The sequence below is a fragment of the Lampris incognitus genome, chromosome 13, assembly GCF_029633865.1.
Source record: "Lampris incognitus isolate fLamInc1 chromosome 13, fLamInc1.hap2, whole genome shotgun sequence".
NCBI lineage: Eukaryota > Metazoa > Chordata > Actinopteri > Lampriformes > Lampridae > Lampris > Lampris incognitus.
The window spans coordinates 34,542,542-34,569,019 of NC_079223.1; the positions used below are offsets into that span (position 1 = coordinate 34,542,542).

Below are 26,478 nucleotides of genomic sequence, written 5' to 3' on the forward strand. Positions count from 1 at the left end.
CTTCTGCTGCTGTAGCCCATCTGCCTCAAGGTTCGACGTGTTGTGCGTTCAGAGATGCTCTTCTGCATACCTCGGTTGTAATGAGTGGTTATTTGAGTTACTGTTGCCTTTCTATCAGCTCGAACCAGTCTGGCCATTCTCTTCTGACCTCTGGCATCAACAAGGCATTTTCGCCCACAGAACTGCCGCTCACTGGATATTTTCTCTTTTTCGGACCATTCTCTGTAAACCCTAGAGATGGTTGTGCGTGAAAATCCCAGTAGATCAGCAGTTTCTGAAATACTCAGACCAGCCCGTCTGGCACCAACAACCATGCCACGTTCAAAGTCACTTAAATCACCTTTCTTCCCCATTCTGATGCTCGGTTTGAACTGCAGCAGATCGTCTTGACCCTGTCTACATGCCTAAATGCATTGAGTTGCTGCCATGTGATTGGCTGATTAGAAATTTGCGTTAACGAGCAGTTGGACAGGTGTGCCTAATAAAGAGGCCAGTGAGTGTATTTAAACACCAAATCCCTTTATATGCAGTTAAAATTAATATTTGAGTTTTGCCTTTTTTCTTATTTTACTATAGCACTTTTCACTAGGGTACTGTGTATAAAAATAAGTACAAAATGATTGTGGATTATGGATAGAAAATAATCATGTTCATATGTATAAATCCATCTACATATTTGTCGCAAAGTTCAGGAGTAAAAGGCCCTTCCTTTTCCTCCCCAAGCCTTCGTCACTATTATCATCATCGTCACAGTTGGATTTAGATCTAACACATTCTCATGCCACACAGGCTCTTATAAGAACACGTTACTCTCTAGTGTCCCAGCTTGTTGTCCGTGGCGTGGCTTTGCTGTCCAACTATGATTGAGCGTTTCCCTTGGAACTGACACAGCAGACAAACTCCTGATGTGTATGACATCTGGATTGGCAACAGACAACATCCAAGCTCTTTCCTGCCTCTGTGCCAACCCTATGCCAGGCAGTGTCTCCGATCAAAGGAGGACCCAATGATTGCCCACTTTTTTGCACTATGTGGCATTTTCTCGTTCAGACCCGAATTTCGGGTGACACACAAAACATTCTGAGGACACGACTGTCACGTCTTTGTGATCCCAATTTTGCCATACTTAGACATCATGGCAAAGCATTTGCTGTGGGCACACAGCTGCTGCTCACATAAACACAGCTCAATCATAGTTGGTGATTATGTTTCAGGTGAGTGTCATAGCGTTTTTGTTAGTCGCTCCAACCCACCCCCCACCACTAGACTGCGCTACTGTTGTCCCACGGAGGCTCTCGTGTTAAGAGTCTGAGCACACATGATGGGCCATGAATCCCACGTGCTCCATCATAAACAGGTTGATGGGCGGTGAGTGACAACGATGATCAGCGCAACACTAGAAGGGACACACGCAGCTGATGCACACACCACACATGGCATATACATACCATAAACACTCCTGAAGGCATGAGGGACAGGACAGGGGGTTTCCATCCCTTTCATGTATTCGGGCTAAATTGATCAACTGCACATATATTTGTTATAGAGGGACTCAGGCACATACCATGCGATAGGAGCTTGAAACAGAGTCACAGGTACCATGATCTATATGACATATCAACAGAGAAAGAGATGTTAAATACAAGTTTCCCTTTCAGCCCAACAGCGTGTGTTATTCTTGCAGTTTCAGACGACCGTCCTGCGATGTGATTTTGCTTCGTCGGACTGGAATGCACTCACTCGGGTGATTATTCAGTGGTGATGTTGCATACCTTAAACAATGAATTGATGGACCAGTCCAGCCTAATAACAAGACAGCATGCCTTCAAAGCCAAGAAGTTGACACTTTGAGTTTTTTTTTTTGAAAGGGCGGAGGGGTTCTGATGTTTGAAGTAGTGTAATAAGTTTTAGTGCAAATAGAACAGAAGCAGACAAAAGATGAGCTTGCTGAGCCCAGCTGGTTTGTGATGACACATCTGGGTGGATCTTTGGGAAGATGACACGCCAGTTTATCGCCGCGACCCTCATCCTCCAAGAACCAGTCGCCTAAGCCATGGAGTCTGGTCACACGATGTCGTGAACTATTGCAAAGAATTACATGGAAGTGCTTTTTTTTCCCAACTCTTAAAATAATTCCAAAAAGTGCTAGGGGGAATGGGGCTGTACAGTCCTTATTTTGATTGTCATTATGTACATCTCTATGGATACAGTAATGAAGAAAAGAATGTCCAAGAGCATGGAAGTAACATTTAAAGGTATACACATAAAAGGTCCCATCCAGTCTGTGTTCCTTTTCAACTCTTGATGTGAAGAATGAGTGATGAGAAATGTGTCAGTCTTCACCACCACCGCCACCATCCCTCATCATCCCACTGGTAATCTCTCACCGTCTCTTTTGAAACAGCGTGCAGCTTTTTCATGACTCAGCAAAAGGACCCGGATGTTCAGCATTCATCTTCAACTTCTCTGATTGGTGGAATCAGACTACTCGTGGATTTGTACTGGTTGACTTGGTTGGCGATGTGAGTGCTCATGGGCTTGATCTGAATGTTCCGTGGGTAGGCATTTTCTGGCTCATCTGTAAACCATTTCTTTTCTGAGAGGGACAAGGCAAGAGAGGAAGGAAAAAAACAGAATTAGTTCTGAAGCATCAACACAGTATTAATCACATCAGTGCTGCCTCAGTTTAAGCAGTAGCTTTACACGGCATTTTAATAATCAGCATCAATCATGGTGTACCATGAGGTACAGCTATGTTTATGCTATGGCACACCAGACACTAAGATTTTTTTTTGTGGCATGGCATTGTGATAATTACTATCCATCACTTCTAAATGAGGACATTTGTTCTGAAGTGCACAGTATGTTTAATTCAGAACAAAATGAAGTTCAATTTTTCATTATAACTGTACTTACATTGGACATCCTTGACATGTCTGAAACTAAAATCAGCTACTGTCTGTCTATGTATTGTTTTGTTATGAATGTATTGAATAATAGCCTATCTTACATGACTTAAGTTTCATGTGAGTTTTACTTGCATGCAAGCAATGTCTTTTGTAAGGGACGATGTCACACTTCAGTTGTGGATATATTATTTCTAAAGAAACTCTTCAGCTGTTTGTACTGGAGTATGAGAGCGCTCTCATACTCCAGTGTATGCCGGTTGTCAGAAGTTTGTAAACTCTCTCCCAGATGTCATTTTCCTTTCAGGTTAAGTTGTAATATCACATTTTTAACTCTGCAATACGGATCAAACCTCCTGTATGTGTGCGCACACCCGAGCATGTGCAAGAGCAAGCAAATATGTGTGTGTGCACATGTATGTGCAGACTCATTTATATGTGCTTGTGTGTGTGTGTGTCAGCACAGGCATTTGATGTGTAGAATTGTGCCTGAGGTGAAGCAAGATGTCTGCCATTGCTCTCCCAAGTCTTACTGCTGATATGGTGAAGTAAGTGATATTGCCCCAAACCACCATGTCAGGTGCACAGGGTTACAAGAAGGAAACATACTGACTCATAGCCACCCCCCACCCACCCCCTTCAATTTCGACTTTAAATTTGTCATGCATCCCACTTTGCTGGTGTGACCGATGGCATGGGGTTGGGCAGACTTTCTTAAAGTTCAGTGAAGATGAGAGCAATTTGGCTGCAACGGGGGACTTTGAACCAGCCTGACCTACATGTGAGGTGTGATCCCTGCAGGCTTAGCTGCAGCAAGTTTGTACAGTCTGGACTGTGGCCATGTAACTGTGGTTTACACTGATGCTGATACAGTAATAAGCTGTTCAAACATGATAGCTTAAATATGACATCAAAACCCAAGTCTGCAACAGTTATCCAATAGCATTCAATAGGAAGGAAAACACACGGACCTCTCGCACAGTGAGAACTGCCTCAAGTTGAAACAAATTGCAAGAAAAAAGAAGGTATGATAAATGAGAGGAAGAAATGATTATATAAAGGATCCATCCGGGAGGGGGAGGGAAATCAACTTTATGCCACTAAGTGAACTAAACTGTTGAGGTGAAAACACAAGGAAAGGAGGGGTTCAGTCTCAACCTCATGCAATGTGGAGATGGTCCTGAACATGGGAGGGATTAGGCAGCAGCAGCGGCAGACATTTTGCTTTCTGGATGAAAGCAAAACTTAAACTGAGGCATGGTTTACGTAGTATCTTTAAAGAAAAGGAAAAATAATGCAAAAGGAAACAAACTCCCCTCCTCATAACAATCTCCTCAGAGGACAAAGTTATGATCGGAAACCCCACGTAAAGGTTGCTAAGTCATGCAGAATCGTTAACTTGCATACCTTGGCCCATTCTATTCATCCTTGTTGCACTTCAGAAAGAGAGGTAGGTAATCTACTGTAAGTAAGTAGTATTTACAGTCTACAAGGCAAATACACAACTAACATGACTATATCCATTAGTCCAAATAAAGCTCGCATACTTTAAATTACAGGACTTGATAGGAAAGACTATACATCTCAATTCTAAGATGTATTTCGAGGCCTTTTCATTTACCATTCAACGGTCCCTTGCTCTTCTGAATAAGATAGTACGATCGTAACAAATCTGCATGCTTTTGAGATATGTCAGGAATTCAAAATTCTGTCAGTGTCTTATTTTAAACTCCCACAGTTAACTGAAATTGAAGGGGCATATGTTGAAAGTATTAAAAGTTATATCTCAAATTCTTGAATAATAAAAAAAGGGGAAGTAAGAGCCTATTATAGAGGCCTAAAAACAGGGACATGCAATAAAGCTGTACATAAGCGCCACTACTCATGACAGATGACCTTGTGAGTAACAGCATAGCAAGACTTTTGGCTAAATATGGCTATCATTATCATCAGGTAAAAAATAATACACCTCATCAATGATAACACATTATATCCACGATCATGAGTGCTAAGTATGCACAAATATCAAATCACGCTTTCAACATGAAACAGTTATTTACTTCACAAATACTAATTGAAAAGTCAGGCACAAAAGACATCTAAATATAAAAACAGGTAAAACAGATAGACCAATTGGACATAACAAAACATGTGTTTGTGCTACAACCTACAACTCTGATGCAGTTGGGGTTCATATGAATCTTGCTTCAAGCTTGTTTCCAACTTAAAATGACCATGCCATTGAAGAAACAAGTCAGGTTGCATGATGATACCATTGCAATTCCATGAACCTATTCAATAACTAAATAGTGTAAGGAGGTTAACTGCTGTACCGTTCCACATTGAGCTTACTTATTCGGCAATGCCATGTAATGGTTGCTGTGACATGAGATTGAGGACCACATGCAGGTGATTATGGAGAAAACACACAGATGTGGCATGAACACTGAGTACAAATTACACCAACAACATACACGACACACAGTATTCAACAGGGCATGTGTCAAGTGCTGTGTTCACACACTCATATAGATGCCAAGTACACAGACACAGACATACTTTACACATACATAAATACAGAGATGCTTACAGACACACAAGCACACACTCACCAATCAAATACAACTAAACCACAATCAGGCTTAACAGCCTCCACTACGCATGCCCACAATGTATATCTTCACATAATGAACATCGGCATCCAAACAAGCGTACACCTACTTCTGTTTGTCACGGGCCTCTCGGGTCTTACTGCTGCGATTCTGCCGGCTGGTAGGGGGGATGGAGTGAACGGAGGAGCTCTTTTTGCTGGAGGAATGGGAGGAGTGGGAAGAGTGGGACAAGCTGGCCCGGGACTGGCCCGCATTGTGGTCAAACTGCATTAGGCAGAAGATCAGGTCCGTGGGCACCAGCTCAAACTCATACGGAGGGTTTGTGATCACATACCTGGCACCAGAAAACATGGTCAGTGTAAGTATGCTCAGTCAAAAGTATTTTTACACTTTTTGCTCTTACACCAGGCTACATAGGGAAGCAGGTACTGTACCGTTTTGTGCACTGGCTTGGTGTACTGAGATGGGCATCTCTTAATCTGTAGATCCCAAAACACAGCATGTTGTACGTCTTCAATGCTTTGCAGAATAAATCTCCATAGCAACCACCATCCTGAGGAACCATAGAGCAAGGCAGAATTAATATGTATTAGGTCAGCCTGATGTCCTGTCCCAGTATTACTGAACACAACTCCTAACAAGCTTTGTAGACATGGGGAGAACATTTTCAACTGAAGAAGCCTGCAAAATGTTGGCAGTGGAAGGTGTAACATTAAACAGTATGGTAAAAACATTCTACAATTCATCCAAAAGAGGACAAAATCGCACGCCTTCATTTCAATACATGTTTTCACCTTGGAACAGTATCCTTATAATGACAACAACAAAAACAAATGTGACGGCAATTAGAGAAACAAGGTTGTGACCAATCAAACACAAAACTCTCCCAATTTTCACAGAGGTTCTCTTTGCCGATTCCAAAGCCCTATTCTGTCGTTACCCACTAAGGCCTGCCTCGCGTGATCACTGTTCTTCACATCGGATTAAGGGCTGCGAGGAGCGGAGGCGGCCGGATGTGTGCTGCTGGGTAGTGCCAAAACGTGTCATCTCTATTTAAACATCCACTTACCCCCAAGTCGGCAAAGGGCCCATCGTATAGGGCTAGCTGGGCGACGCGACACCTGTCTCTGTTGGCCAGTGTCTGCGGTGTGCTGTAGCCTCCTCTGAGAGCATTCTCCTCAGCCAGAAGAGCCTCCAGCTCCGGGGTGGCTCCCCCTGTGACCAACGTCCGGATCAGTGTGAGGATATTATCATTGAAGTATGTCTAGGGAGATAAGAGGGGGACTTCGTAAGCAGATGCCATTAGTGTCACAAGAAGAGAGGTGGCAGATGTGGGGAGATGGTACAGCCCCTGTTATCTAGAGCTGTGGCCTGTCCCTTCACATTGCCCGGGCTGGTAGGTGAGGAGACAGACCACCACAATTACAAAAAACTTTCTTTGGTGCCACAATTCTTAGGCAGAAAATAGTCATAACAGCTTAGCTTTTCACAGTAACCTACATCAACAAAGCTCCGTAACATCTGCACCAGCATTACTAGCGACAACAATCTATTAAAGGGAAACAACCATGATTTTCAACATTATCTCTTTATAAGTGTTGTAGGTATAACAATCCATTAGCATCCATAATACTGAGCATCTTTGCGTGTTTTTGAAACGCCATCAACTTTTAGCAGACAAGCGTCCTCTGCTGATATCACCGTTGGACAGTCGGTAAGCAGTTCTTGATAATGAATAAAGATTGCCTTTGCAGGTGGAGAACCCGAACGCCACTTGCAGATTAACTCTGTCTAGGACACAATGGCATACAAAGTCCCTGTGTTGTACGCCAAACCTGCCAACAGCACAGGTTGGAAAAAAAAAACAGAACTGTTGGACAGTCTGTGAACGTGAAAATTAACTTCCTGGTTTGCTGATGGGCTGCATTGTATAAGAAAATGAGAATAACAACACTACACATAGCTGTATTAATATGTCATTATTCACATTTTCTTTTAAGATGCATTTTCTTTTTACATATTGTCTACCAGTGACTTTGCTAGAGCTAGAGGACATCATATCAGCGATAAACACAAAACGGCTCAGTATTGTGGCTGATAATGGAGTGTTATGTATCTCTACTACGTGTGGGTGTGTCCACACACACACACACACATAGTCGAAAATCCTGATTGTTTTCCTTTAATGAAATTCAGAGATAGGCAAATAACAGGGCATCCAGAACTGTTCATGCTGGATCAACACTTGTCCTCCAACTTGATATCAGAACACTATGTTTTTCTTTCGGCTTAGCAGAAATATCAACCTCTCACTCTGCAAGCACTGTTCTGCACGCCGTATGATCTGCCCCGTTTGAAACAGTGATTTGACTGTGCTCTTCGGGTGTCAGGCTCTCTTGTCCCTCAAGCCCATCAGGACTTTCTTTTCCTGTGTGCGAAGACGGGGACTGTCACTCGGTGGCCAGGCCAGAGTGGCAGCTCCCCTCTGTGGGCCCCTGACAGGCCCGTGGAGCCTCATGATGGATGAGCATTGTCCATTAGCCGGCCTCACCTCTGACCAGTGCCAGACTACAGCTGACGCCTGCTCTCCTCCCCGCTCAGCTTGGCTCTCCACACTCCTCTAACCCCTCACTCACCGAGAAGGCTGCCGGATGAAGACATCACAGCGCCAGAGGGAAATACACCATTGGTTGAAGATGGTGGGCGTTTGGGGGGGGGTAGAAGGGTATATTTATTTTGCTCCCTTCTCCTTTATTTCCTCTGCCATTTGGGGATGACATCGTCAAAAGATGAAAGCCTTTCTTTGGCCTGCTATATCCCAGTCACATGTGCCATTAAGCCAAACCTCGGCGCTTACCTTGTTAGAAGATCTAATGAGGCCCTTGAAAGTTGAATTTGTGACACTTGGGATGAGCGGCGGTGGCGACAACTTTACTTTTGATGTCAGCGGAGCTGGCGGAAATGCCTGATCAACGTGGCATTTCATTTACCACCTTCTACCCATTCCCAACACCGGAGCCCTGCATCTAATGAATGTTATCACTTAAAATGCTCTTTTCCTTTAGTGACTATGTGCTGGAGTGTGTTCATTTACATAGACTGCAAAATATGTAAAAAACGGTGTTCATGAGATGTACGACACTACGGTAATAAGTATTTGCGATGTGCCTGCCAAATGCTTGCTTCCGTTTTGAGACAATTACATCTGAAAGAATACAGAGAGAATAAGAGATCCACTGGGGCTGGGAGTGCTTATTTTTATATTTGATTTCATCGTTTTAGATTTTATTATTTTATTCCTTTTTATTCTTCAAAATAAAATACACAGCTTGTTATTTTGCTTCTTTTTTTTCCACTTCCAGAAGAATGAAATGCTTTTTAATGTTTGATACAAATTTCGTTCGTGTATGAAACAACAGAGAAAGCTCTTGCAAAAATAACAGATCATAGAAGTAAGATACGGTTTCTCTTTTGAGACGCACATCAACCATATTACAAAGACTGCATATTTCCATTTACGAAATGTTGCCAAGATTCATCCCATTCTTTCCATTGCTGAAACACTTGTTCATGCGTTTGTCTCATCTAGTCTTACTGTAACACCCATTTTTTCTGGCTTACCTAAATTACGTGTACAAAACACTGCTGCTAGGATATTAACCAAGACTAGAAAATGTGATCATATTACCCCTGCTCCTATCTCATTACACCGACTCCCTGTACATGTCAGGTCTGACCTCAAGCTTCTACTTTTAACTCATAAAATATTACACGGACTTGCACCATCCTACTTATCACATCTAGTCCCTCCTCATGTACCTCTGCCATCACAAAATGCCGGTCTCCTGACTACTTCCAAAAACCATCGGCTCTTACTGAGCCCCTCTTCTCTGGAATCATCTTCTTATGCAAATTCCACAGGCTAGTTCAGCTGACTCATTCACAAGTAAACTCAAAACACTTCTTTCTGCATCAGCCCCCAACCTTACTTAGTCTGCCCCGAGTACTAAACTACAGTTTTTCTCTTATATTCAACTTTATGAGCACATGGTTACGTATATGTACTGTATGTGTCCTATGTATATGTGTTTTCATCTGTATCCAGGTATGGATGTACAGGTGTTTTATGTGCATAATGTTGTATTGTTGCATTTTACATCACTTATATATATACAGCTTATGTTTTATATGCAGTTTATATTTTATACATTTTTTATATATTTTTATTAATGTTGGTCATTATTGTTTTCTTATATGTACAGCCCTTTGAGACATACTTTTGTTATATTGGGCTATGATACATTTTGACTTGTTTGCAAGAGGTGTGCAATGGCCATCTAACTGAACAAAGCAAACAATATCCATTACATGCATTCATGGGTTGCTTCCCTTTAGAAATTTCTCAGGCACATCCAAGGTTCCTACTCTTTTTAATTCATTTCTAAAGACTTCTCAAGGACATTTTTCATTACTTTTGGCTTGGATATACATGACAGCCGTTGCTCTAAAGGTAATTTTATTCAGCATTAACCATCAGTGTAAATCTCTAAATGGACTGTGTAACTTTTGGCTGGTCACTGAACATACACCTCCCACCAAAACCCAAAGCACTGATGTACAATCTCAGCAGCTAAATGGCTGAGGACATGCAATCTCAGCTAAAAAAATGACACTAAAACAAATATGCTATCTCAGCTGGTGAAACTATAACGTTATTACCTAACTTTACAATTTTCCATGACCTCAATAACATTTCCAGGACATTTGATCAATTTCATAATTTTCCAGGTGTTTAACTAGTCTATAAAGTCCAACTTTTCCAGGAAGCCTGGCACCTCAACAGTCTGATTGACAACTTGCTTACCTCTTGCTTTCATTCTGCAGGATCTACCATCCATCCGTCCATTATCCAAACCGCTTATCCTGCTCTCAGGGTCACGGGATGCTAGAGCCTGTCCCAGCAGTCATTGGGCGGCAGGCGGGGATACACCCCGGACAGGCCGCCAGGCCATCACAGGGGTAACACACACACATATTCACACCTAGGGACAATCTAGTATGGCCAATTCACCTGACCTACATATCTTTGGACTGTGGGAGGAAACTGGAGCACCCGGAGGAAACCCACGCAGACACGGGGAGAAAATGCAAACCCCACACAGAGGACGAACCGGGACAACCCCCAAGGTTGGACTACCCCGGGGCTTGAACCCAGGACCTTCTTGCTGTGAGGCGACCTCGCTAACCACTGCACCACCATGCTGCCTTAGTATCTACCAGCAACCATAATATACCATGTTACAATGTCTGTCTACAACGACACTAGCTTAGCTTGAGACTAATCCAACGCCTCTTTATGAACCTGACAGAAACTCTCCTCCACACAGCCGAAAAGCTAACAATAAAAATCCAAACGAGAAGGAAAATCGAAAACATTGTAACAGGTAGTAAATCGTCACAATATAACTTGGACACCTGAAGCTGTGAGGCATTCCTAGCCTTTCCCGTCTCCTTTAGGTTTGGGAGAACACTGACTGACATGCAGTATGGATGAGTACTCACTGCACTCATAAGGGAGTCGAGGACGCTAACGGCGAAGGCGGTGCCACAGGCGAAGGGCTGGGTGAGGTACAGTTCTGTGTCTGGGTCGTCATCGTCATCTTGGTCCAGAAACTGAACGTTCGAGTCGTTTACTTGGAGAGGAAAGCACAGCTGAGTTAGATTTGGGTGCTATGAGAGAGGGAGCCAAACACAGACATGCACACACCTACACACCTGAGAGTTCAGAAAGTGGTTTGGTTTTTTTTTGTTTTTTGGGGTCTTTTTTTTTTTTTTTTGCTTTTTCATTTACTTGTGGAACTCTTGAAATAGTTTAGGTACTAACACATCAGATGACACCCACACAAGTCTCAGGTATATAGGCACGGATGCCAATGTTTGAATTCGAGAGTAAGGCTTGGAAAATAATGACAAATAAAATAATGATGCGCATTTCATCCGGCTTCTGTAATTAACAATTTCTACACACGCCGTCTGTGTTTGTCATTCAAAATGATTCTTAATTTGTGCTTCATGTTCTTCCAAGGCAATTGGCATGTTTTTGATTTTGCATGAATTTCAGTATTGTTGACTGATGTGACACAATATGATTGACAGTTATAATGCAAGTCTCAAAAACTTAAATCATACATTTGTACATCATACACGTTTGGAAGTAGAAAAAAAACTTTTCATTTTGGAATACTTAACATACGGTATATGACATGCAAAATGCATTCAATGAGTATACAAGAATCAGATACAGACCAAATCCCCTTTTTTTTGGGGGGGGGGGGAGTGTGTGGGGTCTATGTGTACTCAGTTTGGTGGTAGTCATTGTAGAAGTCCCCTTGTCCCTTGTGAATCAATCATGTTTTAGTAACTCAGCAGCTGTTGTCACTAAATACCAAGACTGTGGGGTTTTTTTTGTGGGCAATATAGACAGAATATAAGTAATTGTACAAATTACACTTGGGAGCAGAAATGCAGCTCACCAGGGATTCTGGACTTGTGTAATGAACATGGCCAACAGTGGGACTTCAGCAATGTCTACTCTGTTATGAGAAAACCATGCACTTAACTAGCATGCAGTCCAGAGGTCCCTTTGATAAATGTGTTGGTCACATCATCACTTTTGAAGAAATGCATCTCAAATATTTACCTTTGACCTGAAACTCAAATTAGCACCAGGTTACAACAGACTTTTCGTTAACGTGATTGAAACAGGCTCCCGTAAACGACATGAGCGACTGAATGACACAGTGTGAATGAAAATATGTCAAAACTTAATGAACAGAAAAAAGAAAAAAAAACACCACTCTCCCTGTTTGCTCTCATGTACAGCATAGCCGATGAGTGTAAAGTGATTGAAACCGTGTGGGGAATCTAACATCGCTGGCACAACACGCTCCTCACGCCGCCTACTTTTTCCTTTTTTTGGATTCTGTGTTTCAGGCTCTAGCAGCAGTGGGCAGGGAAGGGACAACTAGCCTTATTTATTTAAAAAAAAAAAAAAAAAAAAAATCACCCAGGCCTTTGTTTGACTCCGCCAATATCTGTGCTTCAGAGAAAAGGTCTAGAGGATGGAGAAAAAAAAGCATCTAGAAAATAAATAAAATAAACCACTTAAAAGAAGGTTTGATCTTGAGTTTTTCTTTTCTTTTTTTCCCCTTAAAAGAATAAAAAAAAAATCATTTCTTCCCAGGCTTCCTGTGCGCTGTGGAACAGAAATGTCAGTCAAAGAGACAAGGGGGCTGATGCAAACGGGCCTGGGCCAAAGGAGTAAAGGGGGGGGTGTGGGGATAGTGGGGAGTGTAGAGGAGGACGGCAGTGTTGCTATGAAAACAGCCACAAGGACAGACTGAGCATGATCAAAGGCCTAGCGATGCTCTGAAAACGCAACTGGAGGAAAAAAAAGAAGTACCCCCTCCCCTTCCAAACAGAAAAAAAAAATCATTAAAAAGGGGCCAAAAACAAGACAGTCAGTTTCAACCAGAACGGAGGATAAAAAATATGTTCAAAGTGAAGCCATGGGAGCAGCAAGGGCCTTGACTGCAGCCAGATAAATCAAGACAAGCTGATGAGGAGTGGAGTGGCGGAGCGAGGGAGCGAACGGCAGCAGGAGGACAAAGGCTCGGCTTACCCAGCTCTGTTATCATTTGTATGTTGGTTCCACTTTTTTTTTCCTGACTGAATGAAACCAATGGCAGTAGTTTGCCAGGTTTAGCTAATGGCGATGAGACAGTGTGGAGAGGGGGAGAAATGGTGGAGTTATTGAAACAGTTTCAAAGAGAGGAGGGAAAAAAAAGTACTAATAAAAAAAAAAGGCATTTATATTCTGTCTCGGACCACTCGTGTCAACTCGGGAATGACTGGGAGGACTGAAGACAACAGCGTTCATGGCTGTTCATGATCTAAAAGTGCAACACCATAGATTACATTGCACAGTGGTTACAAAACCGGAACTGTCATTGAGCTCACCCAGTTAAACAATGAAAATATTTCATGGTGAGACAGTGAAAGGGATAAACAAGGTCTTATCCATAAACATACCTACTTTATGCGTCACGCAGCAAAATTGATCATGCAACTCAGACAAGGCTATGTTTTTCTATGTTTTCAACTTGACTTTAATCTGGACCTGGCACTGTAAATGGAATATACAAGGAATGCAATTATAGTATATGGTTCCAGTTAGATCTGAGATGCGCCGCTTCCCTCTCCTCTGCATATTCTTACTCTTTCCTGTCTTTGGGAGGACATGAATGAGAATGTTAGCACTTGTAGTGTTTCTATAGCTGTGGAAAAGTCCTTTGCTATGAGCAAGTGGGGGCCTAACACTGGAAGGAAGATGAATAATGGAAAATAAACATTTTGAGTCCTGAACAGTAACCAATGATTCCAAGATTAATAGTGTTGAGTGTTGGTGATGACTTATACGGTCAGCAGTATAGTGGGAGAGCTTCACTGCAGGTAATGCCTGGCCCGGTTACAAGTAACATTGGGTAACTCTTTTCTCTCTCTGGCCCTGTCTTAGCTGGCCTCATGCTCCAGTGCTTCCTAATTGGGTCAGGGGAGATAAAGTAGCCAGTCTCTGGTGTTTTAGTGAGGCCCTCAGAGATCTGAAAGTTTCATGAGTCCCCCCTACCACCGGGAATACAGCCACCACCATTGTTATTAATAAATGGAGCCATTCTGCAACCATGGCAGTTTTTCCTCTACCTTTTCACTCTTGCTCTTTCTTTTCCTCCCTTTCTCCATCAGAACAAGCTTCTCTCGTGCATTAGTGAACAAACTGCAGGAAATAGTTTTAAGACGCCCGTATAACATCTTCAGAGGTAAACTACATTGTTCTGAGTGCTAAGACACTTTCTGAACAGAGCAGTAAACTACACATTTGGACAAAAATGAACCAGGGAGTGCACAAGCTTGAGTCAAACAAAGCAAATAACACCATAGATGTGACCAAAACTTCCACACCAAACATCTCCAAGTTCATTTGAACTTCAATGTGTTGGAACTTTTTGCAACAGTATGGTGCTCAAGTGTTTGTTGGACTCTGAGATTCTATGTTGCTGCAATGAATAATGAGTCGGTCTGGAATAGTTTTTTATGGCATGCAATATCTGTTGAGGTGGGAGGAATCAGTTTTACCTAGTTCTGTAATGATGGGGATGTTGGATCCTGTGGTGACGGAAGCCTGTCGTACCAAGCCATGTACTGGACTGCTGTCTGGAGATGACCTGTCCATTCCAGGAGGCGTGAAACCTTGAGATAGAAAATACAGTCGAGAAACTGATCAGGAGCTCATATAACAAAACAAGGTACATCTGGAGCTCACATAACAGAACAAAACACATGGCATGTAAGTATTTTAACTCCACTGATATTGTAAGTGATAGAATGTGACCTGGACCTTTGCTTCAATGCCATTATACATAGCATTTGTCAATCCACTCAGCAGAAAGCTGTTGATGTGTGTTTTCTTTGTCATTCAAAAAGTGCAGATTGACAGAAATAAAAGCAAGGGGGAGGAGTGGGGAGCAAACGAGGCAGCTGCCTAAAAATTGCAATATGGATATTGTGCTTTTAGGGGTCAGCTGAGACATATTTTGCATTCACAGCCTTCCATCAACGGGCAGATATAAATTTTATATGTTGTTCATTTTGTTACCATGAAATTGGTGAAGTGGATCCTAAAACCCTTTTATCGAAAATAGCGTGGTTCGGAACCATGAAATACAAGTGCAAGTGACAGGGGTATGAATTCACATGACTTCACATTTTTGCATTTCCTCAAAGTGACAAGTAAACACCTTAAATCTGTAATGCTATATGCATAATGCATCAACTGTGTTTTGACATCCATCATTTAGTGCTGACTATAGCAAAACGCCGGCTCACAGTTCCAACAGCGACAAAGCATAATGCAGAGAATGTATTCAGGTCACAAAGTTTTAAAAGGATTGCAAATTCTCTGTGTGCAAGGGGGATGGGGCGGTGGGCTATATTTTTCTGTCAAGAAATTCAACAAGCCGTTATATTACAAAAGAGATCTTCTCACCCTATGCAACTGAAGAGACACCAATAGAGAGCACATGCTGCACTGAGGCAAGAAGCAGGCAGGGATAATCATGACTCTTGTTACACCAATTACCAAAACTCAGAAATAACTGCAGTTTGACACTGCGAGTCAAGCAGGGAGTGCAGGCTCACTCAGTGCAAGCATCATATTGTCGATATCCATGAAGGATTATGTTTACTCTACTGGAGAGTGACAGCAACTTTTGGATATTGTATCTACTCTTACTGTTCCATAGTAAACAAAAGGCCCATGCACGGTTGCAGGGGCAAACCTGGCATTCTACACAGTGTATACACGAGAAAATAACTTGTTTTGGAAACAGAGGTAGATGAAGGCTACTGCTGAGCCCCTTTCAAAATCTGTTAGGTTACAAACAGCTCAGGATTTACACAAAGTGAGTTGGTAAGCTGCACATGGAGAACTGTATCTCTGGCAAAGACCGTGCTACAAAGTTACAGCACTATGGCATACTTTTTACCCCTCTAGAGCCACCTTAGTACTCTAAACCCAAGGCAAATACTCCATGCACTGTAACCAGACTAATTTGAAACAGCTAAACTAGTCCAACTCCTCAACAGTACTTGATCATATCAAGCTGAGGCGATTTCTATAGTGGGGGAGAGAGAGATAAAGTAAGGAAGACACAGGAGTGAGAGCTCCTGGTGGGATTCAGTCCTAAACCAGCAGTGTGTCACATGTGTGACTTAAAAGGCTGCAGGCATAACCGCTTGACTGTCTCTGAGCACTACTTCTTTTTCTTCTTCTTCACAGATAAACGTAACTTGAGGCGGAGTCCTCAGTCAACAAAATTCAGTTTTAGTCAAAGAAAAAAGAAAAAAAACCTTTCCAAAATGGATTCTCTACATTTGAAAGGATAGTGAATGATGCATATCGGCAGATATTTACCCATTATGGATGTGTGTAGTGTTTTGAAACTCAACACTTCATATTTAGTCCCTGCCTTGAAGAGAAAAGTCAGAATTTAAAAGGCAGCATGGTCAAACCAGTGTATGACTATCAGGCCTGAAAACTTCCAACTGAACTATAATGTACAGTAGATGGGTGAGATCTGAATTAGATACTCCTTTACCCCTGTAGCCCCACAGCTCTGCTTTGTGGTTGAATACATGCTTAAGCAGCCGTGAGACGCTTTCCCCCAAGACAACACATGTTTACTTATTCATTTGCACCTTCTTGTTTTAAATTTCACAGTCACCATCTGTAAAGGCGCATTGCTAGGAGGAAGGAATCCCAAAAGTAATACGTGTGATATGTGTGTGTTCATGTGTGTGTGTATTAGTGTTTGTGCTTGTCCATAGGTTTGTATCTTTGTTTGTATGCATGACTGAGTGTGTGCAAGTACTACATGTGTTTTTCTAAAGTGAGACAGTTACTGTTGAAATCGGTGGCTGATGTAAAATCCAATCTGATAAAAACAGGCCCCATCATTTGAACTGGAGTGAGGATATAAGTGTGGGGGCCCCCCATAGTGAGTTTGCAAATATTACTCGCCTGAGTAGCACTCTCAGGTTGTGCCTTGCTTATTGTGCCTCAGTGGCCTTGCTATTGACATCACATCACTCACTCGCTCTTCCAACTTTAAAATAATGGCCCCTTAGACATTCATCTTTGATTTGAATTTGCAGCAGTCACTGCGGTGGTATAAAACCCAGTGACGTTAACGTATGTTGTTTCTCAGACTAATGATGAAATGAGGACAACTTGGTTATATGTGTACTTGCATGTTGTTTGTGTCCATAGAGTTCTATGGTGCAGGTGTGTTTTTATATGTGTGTCTGTGTATGTATGTATGTATGCGTTGGTCTCTTTTGTTGTAACTAATGAGGAACAGCTGAATTGGCCTGCCTGGTGATTTGTACTCGCTGCTTAATGATGATGAGGCCTGATGGGATGCCAGGCCTGTGTGTTTGTCTGCAAACATCAACAATCTGTTCCAGACGATCTGCCAGACACAAGTTTAGGGGGAGCAACATCAAATGGCACAGTCATGTTGATTACAACATTAAAAAGTATTATCAAGGAGGTTTAGCGCCATGTAATTACCAAGGACAAGACTGGAATCAGTAAATTATGTGTAGTAAACACCCGTCATGGGCTTGATGAAGCAATCAACACAATGTTCCCTTTCAGTTGATTCACTCAGTACAACACAATGTATGGGCTATAATAACTCCCTCTTGAGTCTGGCTGAAGACACCTCTATTCATGCCTGAAAGGCAAAATGATGCATGGTGACCTGGTCCCCCGCCCGGGCTATATAGCATCGTCACCAGCAGTATCCCTCAGTTTTGTCACTTGTCATCTCGCAAAGAGCACCCTAAAAAAATATAGCATAAAACATAGCAAAACATTCCACTTGGCTAACTGGGTTCCACCAGGTTAGTCTGACAACAGCCTCATATTGGTTAGTCAGCTTTCCACAGAGAGCTATTTTTGAAAGTTTTTGCATAGCAGTTTTGTTTGTTTATTAATCTCGGTGGTTGAGTTGCGCTAGTTTAGCTCCGCTAACGGCTGCAGCTAGCAAACATGAATGAGCGAACTCCAAAAGGAAAATGACCACTTGTTCTTGTCCTCAAGGCTGTGATTTTTCTCTGCACAAGAAGGACCACCACGATGCTTGCCTGGTCTGTTTGGGAATCGTCCATGCTAGATGAGCGCTGACTCAGCCTGATGCTTGTGCACTCTGTTGCCTGCTCAGGCACAGGCATACGTCTCTCGAACGGTGTGTGACTTTCATCGAATGAATTTTGGGTCAAGCTGTGGTGAGGCAGGAGAACCCTCTCCTCTCAGAAATTTACAGACAGCCCCCATCTGATATGGAGAATGAGGCCGGCGGAGAAGCAGGGCTCTCCTGGAGCGACCAAGTAGAGTAGGAAATGGAGGACATGGAGCCGGCATGATCTCCAAATTTCGTGACCGGAGGAGGGCTCCTTTGGACTATCAGGAGTAGGAGGATATTGGGGAGCTCGACTTAAGCCTTTCAAGAGACGAGCAGAAGGAGTTGCAGGTGGATTAGGAGACCTCTATTGCTGCAGAGGTTAGCCAGGACAGTAAGGATAACTCTTTTCTGGCTCTGTTTCGCCGGGCTGCTAGCAAGCTGGAGGTGGACTGGCTTTCACCACCCCTGGCGCAAAACAAACACAGTTTGCTGGGTTTTTCCTTCCCCCAGTGCTGACTATACCCAGAAACTACCCGCCCATTTTTTCAGATTTCCTCCCTGAATTGACATCTATCTGGGACAAGCCGTAGTCTACTCAGTCTACTTGCACTGCTGTGCCTGGACAGTTCTTGAATCTGGATAGGGCTGACAAAGTGGTCTTGGTAAATCCTCCTCCCATGGAGCCATCCTTGGCTTCCTGCCTCGCACCCTCCCACAACACAGGGCTCATGGGTCCAGTGGTCCTGCCTTCTAAACACTGCTGTTTTTCCTCCACTCAGCTGGATAACGTTTGCAAGGCACAGGCTAGCACTCTTCTGTTATACTCCTTCAGACTTACCAAGTTACGTGTCTGGCAGAGCTGATATCGAAACTACCTGCAGGCAGCCCCCTGTCCCTGCTGCTGGATGAAATCAGGTCAGCATCCGACTACATTTTGCACATGTCGTGGTGTGTGGCGCTGTCACTGGGCCGGGGCGTAGTGAGCACGGTGGTAGCACAACATCTGTGGTTGACGCTGTCGGACATGCCTAACAGAGACAGGGCAGTATACCTGGATGAGCACATCTAAACAGAGAGTCTGTTTGGCCAGTCACTTGAGTCCAATCAGGCCAAGTTTGAGTGCAGGAAGCTGCAAGTGGGAGCACTACAGAGCGCACTGCCTAGGAGGGAGGTGAGATGAAAGCCACCACCTGGTACATTCAAGTCAGCCTCGCTGCGTCCCCTGCAGAGGAGAACGGCCCTAGTGGCGCAGCTGGGATAACCTCTTCAAAGCAGCCAGAGAAATTTCCCCTGTGCAAGTCTGCCTAGAGCAAAGGACCTCCTTCCTAGCCTCATGAAGGATACTGTAGCAAGGCAGAAGAAACCAGCTTCCTCCTAGCTATGGAGGAGAAGAGAGGGAGGCAATTAAGGACTGGAGACGCCACTGCCCCCCATCTAGTGCCATTCAAGAGGCCACGTCCTCTCTCTGTTCAGGGGTCAAGCCCAAATCAGTTATGTTCCCCCACAATACTGTCTCCCAAGCACACTCTGTTTGCACCCAATACAATGTTGTTCACCCAACCAGCTCTGTGTTCACTAAAGAGCAGGGATTTTTTGGTTCAAACCCCTAGTACAGGCATTTCATTTTCCCCCCCACCGTTTTCTCCCCAATTGTACTTGGCCAATCACCCCACTCTTCTGGGCCATCCCGATTGCTGCTCCACCCCCTCTGTCGATCCGGGGAGGGCTGCAGACTACCACATGCCTCCTCTGATACATGTGGAGTCGCCAGCTGTTTCTTTTCACCTGACAGTGAGGAGTTTCGCCAGGGGGACGTAGCACATGGGAAGACGCCCCCCCCCGAACAGGTCCCCTGACAGACCAGAGGAGGTGCTAGTGTAGCGACCAAGACACATACCCATATCTGGCTTCCCACCTGCAGACACGGCCAATTATGTCTGTAGGGACGTCGGACCAAGCCGGAGGTAACACAGGTATTCGAACAGGCGATCCCTGTGTTGATAGGAAACGGAATAGACCGCTATACTACCTGGATGTCCGCAGTACGGGCATTTTACAAAATGTTGTTCATGTTCTCAGTGGGGGTGTGGGGAAAGTTATACTTCATTCAGACATTGTTTCAATAAAGGTGAATCCCATGTGTGCAATGAAAAATGTTCATATCCAGTCTGTATCAGATATAAACAGACAAATAAACCACAGTGCTTCTTCGTGCCTGGTTAGCGCATAAGAGGGTGCCCTCAGGTAGCTAGAAAACTCACTGCTTGCATCCAGGAATGGTGCACATGCGCAGCGTTGCCCTGGGTGGAACGTACCATTATGGTGGGGTACAATTTGTCGTTCCAAATGCACTCTCTCCATTTCTCATCAGTGGTACATCCCCAGGTGAGTGGACAAGCAGTGACAGTGCTAAGAGAGGATATAAACTCTAATCAAGAAAGGAGCGATTCAGGTGGTTCCTCCCTCGGAAAGACAGAAATGTTGGTAGTACAGCTGCTATTTTGCCATACTAAAGAAAGACGGAGGCTTACTCCCGATACTGGACCTACAGGTGTCAAACAAACATCTGAAACGATTCAAGTTCAAGATGCTAACAATATGGTAGGTAATAAACACATTAGTACTGGCGCAGTAGTTCACATAAACAGATCTGACCGATGCTTATTTTCACATAGCGGTTCATCAAAATCACAGACAGTATTTGAGATTTGCATTTGAAGGAGTTGCCTACAAATATCTTGTTCTGCCTGTCGGGCTGTCACTAATTCCATGCACGTTCATCAAATGTGTCGAGGCAGCATTAAACCCCCTGCAGCACCGGGGAATACAAATACTCACGTATCTGGACAATCTAGTCATAATATCACAAAAGTAGTGATGTCGTATCTGTGGATTTTGGGCTTTTCCATCAGTCTAAAAAAGAGTTCGCTAACCCAAAGTCAACAATTGTCCTTTCTGGGACTGGATATATGCTTGCTCACCTATCGCACTCGCCTGTCTCAGCACAGGATAGCGGCATTTTGCAATTGCATAGTCCAGTTTCAATTGGAGCACAAACTGCAGCTTTGCAAATACCTATGACTATTGAAATGATGGCATCTATGATAGCGGTAGTTCTGCTGGGCCTGTTGTTACTGCATGCAATGCAACAGTGGATATTATCTCTTCACCTATACCCCGTGCATCATCTTCACAGATGGATAATGGTAACAGAGCAGTATGTTGCAGCTTAGCTACCTTGGCGAGAACCACACTTACCACATTTAATACAAGGTCACTATAGGCAGAGTCTTATACCGCAAAGTGGTGACCACGGATGCCTCATTAAAAGTCTGGGTGGTCATTTGCGGAACAGTAAGAGTGAGGGGAGAGTGGTCGCCTGTGGAAAGCAATCACCACATAAATTACTTGGAGCTTCTAGCTATGGTTCTAGCTCTAAAGCACTTTTGGTCTATTCTGGTGGGTCACCATGTTCTGACCAAAACAGACAACACGTCAGTGGTGTCATACATAAACAGGCAAGGGGGCACTCGATCTTGCTCCCTACTTCCAATTGTGTCGCTGTCTGCTGGTATGGAGCAGTGTGCATCTTTTGTCAATCTGAGCAGCACACGTTCCTGGTCACCTCAATCGAGGTGTAAACCTCCTCTATTTTCTTCACTCTGACAGACCCCAGTGCACCACTGGAAATAGATGCTCTGGCTCATCCATGTTCTCGGACTTTACTGTGTGCATTCCCACTAGTGGAATTGATTTTGCCCACTCTGGAGAGGGTCCACCAGGGGGGCCTATCCATGATTCTGGTGGCTCCCTATTGGCCAGTGAAAGTGCGGTATGTGGGGATAGTCAGCCTGATGGTGGGGGCGCCTTGGTGTCTACCAACCTGCAAGGATCTTCTATCTCAGGCAGGGGGAGAGAGAGTGCATCACTGCCCAGAGCTGTGACATCTGAATGCTTACCTGTTGAGAGGTTAAACTTAAAGGGCAGGGGCCTACCTTCCAATATTGTAGCTACAATTCAGAGTGCAAGGGCTTTGTCTACCAGGGGTCTGTATGCTTACAAGTGGCGTGCATTTGAGCAGTGGCGCCAGGGATGGGGTTTGATTCCATTTCAGTGTTCTATGGTGGATGTTCTGACATTCCTTCAGTACCTGTCGGAGCAAGGCCATTCCATTTCCACCATGAAGGTCTATTTAACTGTAATATTGGCTTGTCATGTGGGTTTTGGTGGAGTGTCGGTGGGGCCGCACCCTCTGGCCATACGGTTTATGAAAGGCATACGGCAGTTTAAACCGGTTGTGCAACCCAACATTCTTTCCCAGGATCTTAAATTAGTTCTTGATGCTCTTTGTGAGCCACCTTTTGAACCCTTGGAGACTGTTGACAAAGTTTCTCTCATGTAAGTTAGCCCTCCTTTTTAGTGTTGGCGCCAGCTAAACAGGTAGAGAAGCTTCATACTTTGTCAATACTGCTGGGATAGGCTCCTGCATCCCCGCGACCCTGAGTAGGATAAGCGGTTTGGATAATGGATGCCTGGTTTTTGCACTGGGGGATACTAAGGTAATGCTACGCCCTAATACAGCCTATATTCTACAGTTAATTGGCTTTTGAGTTAAGTCCACTTGCCCCTCCTCCTTTCACCTCAGAGGAGCACAGAAGGTTGCATATGTTGTGTCCTGTGAGGGGCTTTTAGCATGTATGTTAACCATACTCTACCTTTTTGTAAACATGATCGGCTGTTTGTCTGCTTTGCAAATGCAGTTAAGGGCAAGGCTCTGTCAAAGCAGTGTCTTTCTCATTGGATAGTTGAGGCCATTTCTCTGGCTTACGGCAGCAAGGGCTTGAGTTTACCTGGGAGAGTGCAGGCACACTCTACCAGAGGAATCGCTTCATCTTGAGCCTTGTTTAAGGGCTTGTCTGTCAGGGACATTTACGCAGCAGTTAGCTGTGCTTCTCCAGAAGCTTTTGTGCAGTTTTATCATTTAGATGTAGTGGCCCCAACAGTGGTTCACTCTGTGCTCTCTGCTGGGTCTACTTTACTCTGAATCCAGTGGGTTGGTTTGTTTCTGCTCTGCGGGGCATGAATATATGTCCCATACAATATGTGTTGCACCAAGTGAATAGACTGAAAGGGAACATAGGGTTATGGATATAACCACTGTTCCCTGTAGGAGAGGAACTTCGCTGGGAGAACTCGATGAAGAGCGGTCTGACAAACTGAGGAAGGCTGCTGGTCACAATACTATATAACTTGGGGTTGGGACCAACTCACCATACGTCACCATATATCGTTTGCCTTTCAGACGTGAATAGAGGTGTTTACACCCAGACTCAAGAGGGCGTTATATTCTATACAGTATGTGTTATATTGCGTTCTCCTTCAGGGAACAGCGGTTATATCCATTACCCTACATTTTGCAAGTGCTGATCTTTAAGAGGTATACTTAACTCAGTTTACACCATTTCCACTCACATCAAACTTGCAGAGTATTTCAATGAAGAGTACATGGCAGTCTCTGGCTGTGTTCCAATTCAGCAGCCGCATCCTTTGAAGGCTGCATTTGAAGACCAATTACGCCACAGCCGCGAGCCAAGGCTGTCCCATTCCGAAGGCTCTTTCAAATGCGGCAGAGAAATGCAGCCTTCGTTTGCTCGAATTTTAAGGACACAATGGATGGATCCTTCCTGGACCAACCTATCCCAAGATTCATTGCCCGCCGGTGATGATTGAATTTTTTTCCATAAGAAAAAAACCACGTCTCCAACTCCAGCAGCAGCTGACGATTACACTTTTAAATGTAAGTAGTGGGTTTCAACTCACTCGAATAGCTAATGATAACTAGCAAGCCTTAAAACCTCAAATTTCCACTAAAATAATAGTCAAAGTTACTAGACATGATGCTAACATTGGTAAAATGGTTGTTGTTAAGTGCTGGTAAAACAAACAATGGTAAAACAAAAAAAATAAAATGTTGGCTCCATTTCCACTACTGTTTGTTGACTGCAATTGTCAATGTTGCTAGGTGACAGGAGCGGTGCTTTGTGATGCAATGGTAAGAGCAGGAACAGCTGGAGAAGCAAATAGGAAATCATCCGTAGACCAGACCATCTCATTTAATAACGCTCGGTTCGGCCTTCGCGGTCTACGAAGGACACGCCTTTGTAGACTGTGTCCTTCAAAGGATGTGGCCCCTGAATTGGGACACAGCATCTGTCCTTGACATCTTGACACCTCCATTCCTTCCCCTCTATTCTTCTTCTCAGTCTTTATTTTCATGGTCCTCCCTCTTTCCATGTTTGAGTACTATCTTTCCTCCCTGTCACAGCCTGTCCCCTCTGGGCAACAGTGCAGATAGAGTCTAATAGGGCACTCCTTACCTTGGGAATTAGCCTGTAAGACTCCGATGCTGTCATCAAACTGCATAGATTTGATGTTGAGTGACGCCAAGATGCATTCCTTGTCCTGCAGTGAGGCATCGTCGATATTGTTCTGATTGGCTGACAGTATAACGCACATGTCACAGAGGTTGATGTTGACAGCCCTTAAATCTGCACGACTTAATGGTGTACCCTTCAGGGTGAGGAGGACAGAGAGAAAGAAAGAGAGAGAGCAACAGAGAGACACAAATAGAGGGACAGAGAGAGAGAGAGAGAGAAAATGCGAAACAGAACAGAGAGAGACGGGGGTAGAAAAACAAATTTAAAAATGAGCGGAGTGGAGCTGTGGGAAATTAGTTAACAAGTATTCTTGTTTTGAGGCGATGACATTCTGCTGATCTAACTGGGCGTAGGAGAATCAGAGATGTGGACTAATCTAAAGGCTAGTCTGTGCTGAGGGCTGTGTTTGGGGTTCTCTTCTGATCATCAGTCAAGCCAGGCCTAACAAGCTCTAAGGCAGCCAGCCATAGCATCTGCGATGGGCAATGCGGCTACAGCTCACTTGAACTCCATTTTGGATGTGCAAGATGTGTCACTGCACTCAAAGAGAGCGGGAGCGAGTGAGCATTCATGGAAATATCGTTCAATGGAGTAATTTGGGATCAAATCAAAGTGATTTTCCTTTTAGGATTACAATGTTCATGTAACTCAAAATGTCAAAGCCCCATTGGTTGATGTTGTACAATGAGTGAGAACTTGTCTAACAATAACCCTGATTTGCTGGCAGTCTGTGCCCACCGCAGTGAACCGATTTACTCACAGGTAAGATGGAGACCTTGGGAAAGTTGTGTAAGGTTTCCCATTCTCTCCTCAGGTAATCCAGTGAGCCCACAAACACTATAGGCTTCAGCTCATGGTAATGGAAGTTACTGGCTCTTAAAGGCATCACCAAGTTTCGCAGCCCCACTAAAGCGGACGTGACATCCCCAAATATACAGACCACTACATGGCCGCTCAACACCGTCATAGAGGCTTCACTCCGGGTCTAAAAGGAGAGAGACACAAGGAGAGCAGGGAGAGAAGAGGAGTCAGATAGAGAAAGAGATGAGGAACAAAATTGAGACAGAAAGATAAAAAGGGACCCAGAGACACACAAACACACACACACACAGACGGAACAGAATTTTTTTTCCCCCTAATTGTATCTGGCCAATTACCCCACTCTTCTGAAGCCATCCTGGCCATTGCTCCACCCCCTCTGCTGATCCAGGGAGGGCTGCAGACTTCCACATGCTTCCTATGATACATGTGGAGTCGCCAGCCGCTTCTTTTCACCTGATAGTGAGGAATTTCGCCAGGGGAACGTAGCGCGTGGAAGGATCACGCTACCCCCCGCACAGGTGCCCTGACCGACCAGAGGGGGCGCTAGTGCAGCAACCAGGACACATTCTCACCCGCAGACACGGCCAACTGTGTCTGTTGGGATGCCCGACCAAGCCGGAGGTAAGACGGGAATTCGAACCGGCAATCCCCGTGGTGGTAGGCAACGGAATAGACCGCTACGCTACCCAGACACCCTCGAACAGAATGTTGTTAACAGCAAACCAAATGGCAATCTCCATAAATAAGTAAAATAAATGTTTGAGTTCAGAAAGATTTAAACTGTTGGTGGTGGCGAGGTGTGGTTTAGCCTCGGCTGCAAGCGGCGAGAGAGGGGGCGTGGGTCGCAGGGGAGCAAGCGCGATATCGAGGCTGATGAGTTATCAGCCTCAGGTGTGCC

At 44.1% G+C, this 26,478-nt stretch overlaps 1 protein-coding gene across 1 annotated transcript in view; it reads right to left on the reverse strand.

Annotated features, from left to right (window-relative positions):
• Positions 1-2,444: 2,444 nt before the first annotated feature.
• Positions 2,445-26,478, reverse strand: part of kcnma1a (potassium large conductance calcium-activated channel, subfamily M, alpha member 1a) — a 219,611-nt gene continuing 195,577 nt past the window's right edge. The window contains exons 24-33 of the mRNA XM_056292393.1: positions 25,519-25,743; positions 24,699-24,891; positions 14,711-14,824; positions 13,200-13,283; positions 11,081-11,211; positions 6,588-6,782; positions 5,953-6,071; positions 5,628-5,852; positions 4,314-4,342; positions 2,445-2,596 (exon numbers count right to left, since the gene is read on the reverse strand). Coding sequence (XP_056148368.1) covers positions 2,445-2,596; positions 4,314-4,342; positions 5,628-5,852; positions 5,953-6,071; positions 6,588-6,782; positions 11,081-11,211; positions 13,200-13,283; positions 14,711-14,824; positions 24,699-24,891; positions 25,519-25,743 — 1,467 coding nt within the window. The remainder of the gene's footprint in view (positions 2,597-4,313; positions 4,343-5,627; positions 5,853-5,952; positions 6,072-6,587; positions 6,783-11,080; positions 11,212-13,199; positions 13,284-14,710; positions 14,825-24,698; positions 24,892-25,518; positions 25,744-26,478) is intronic.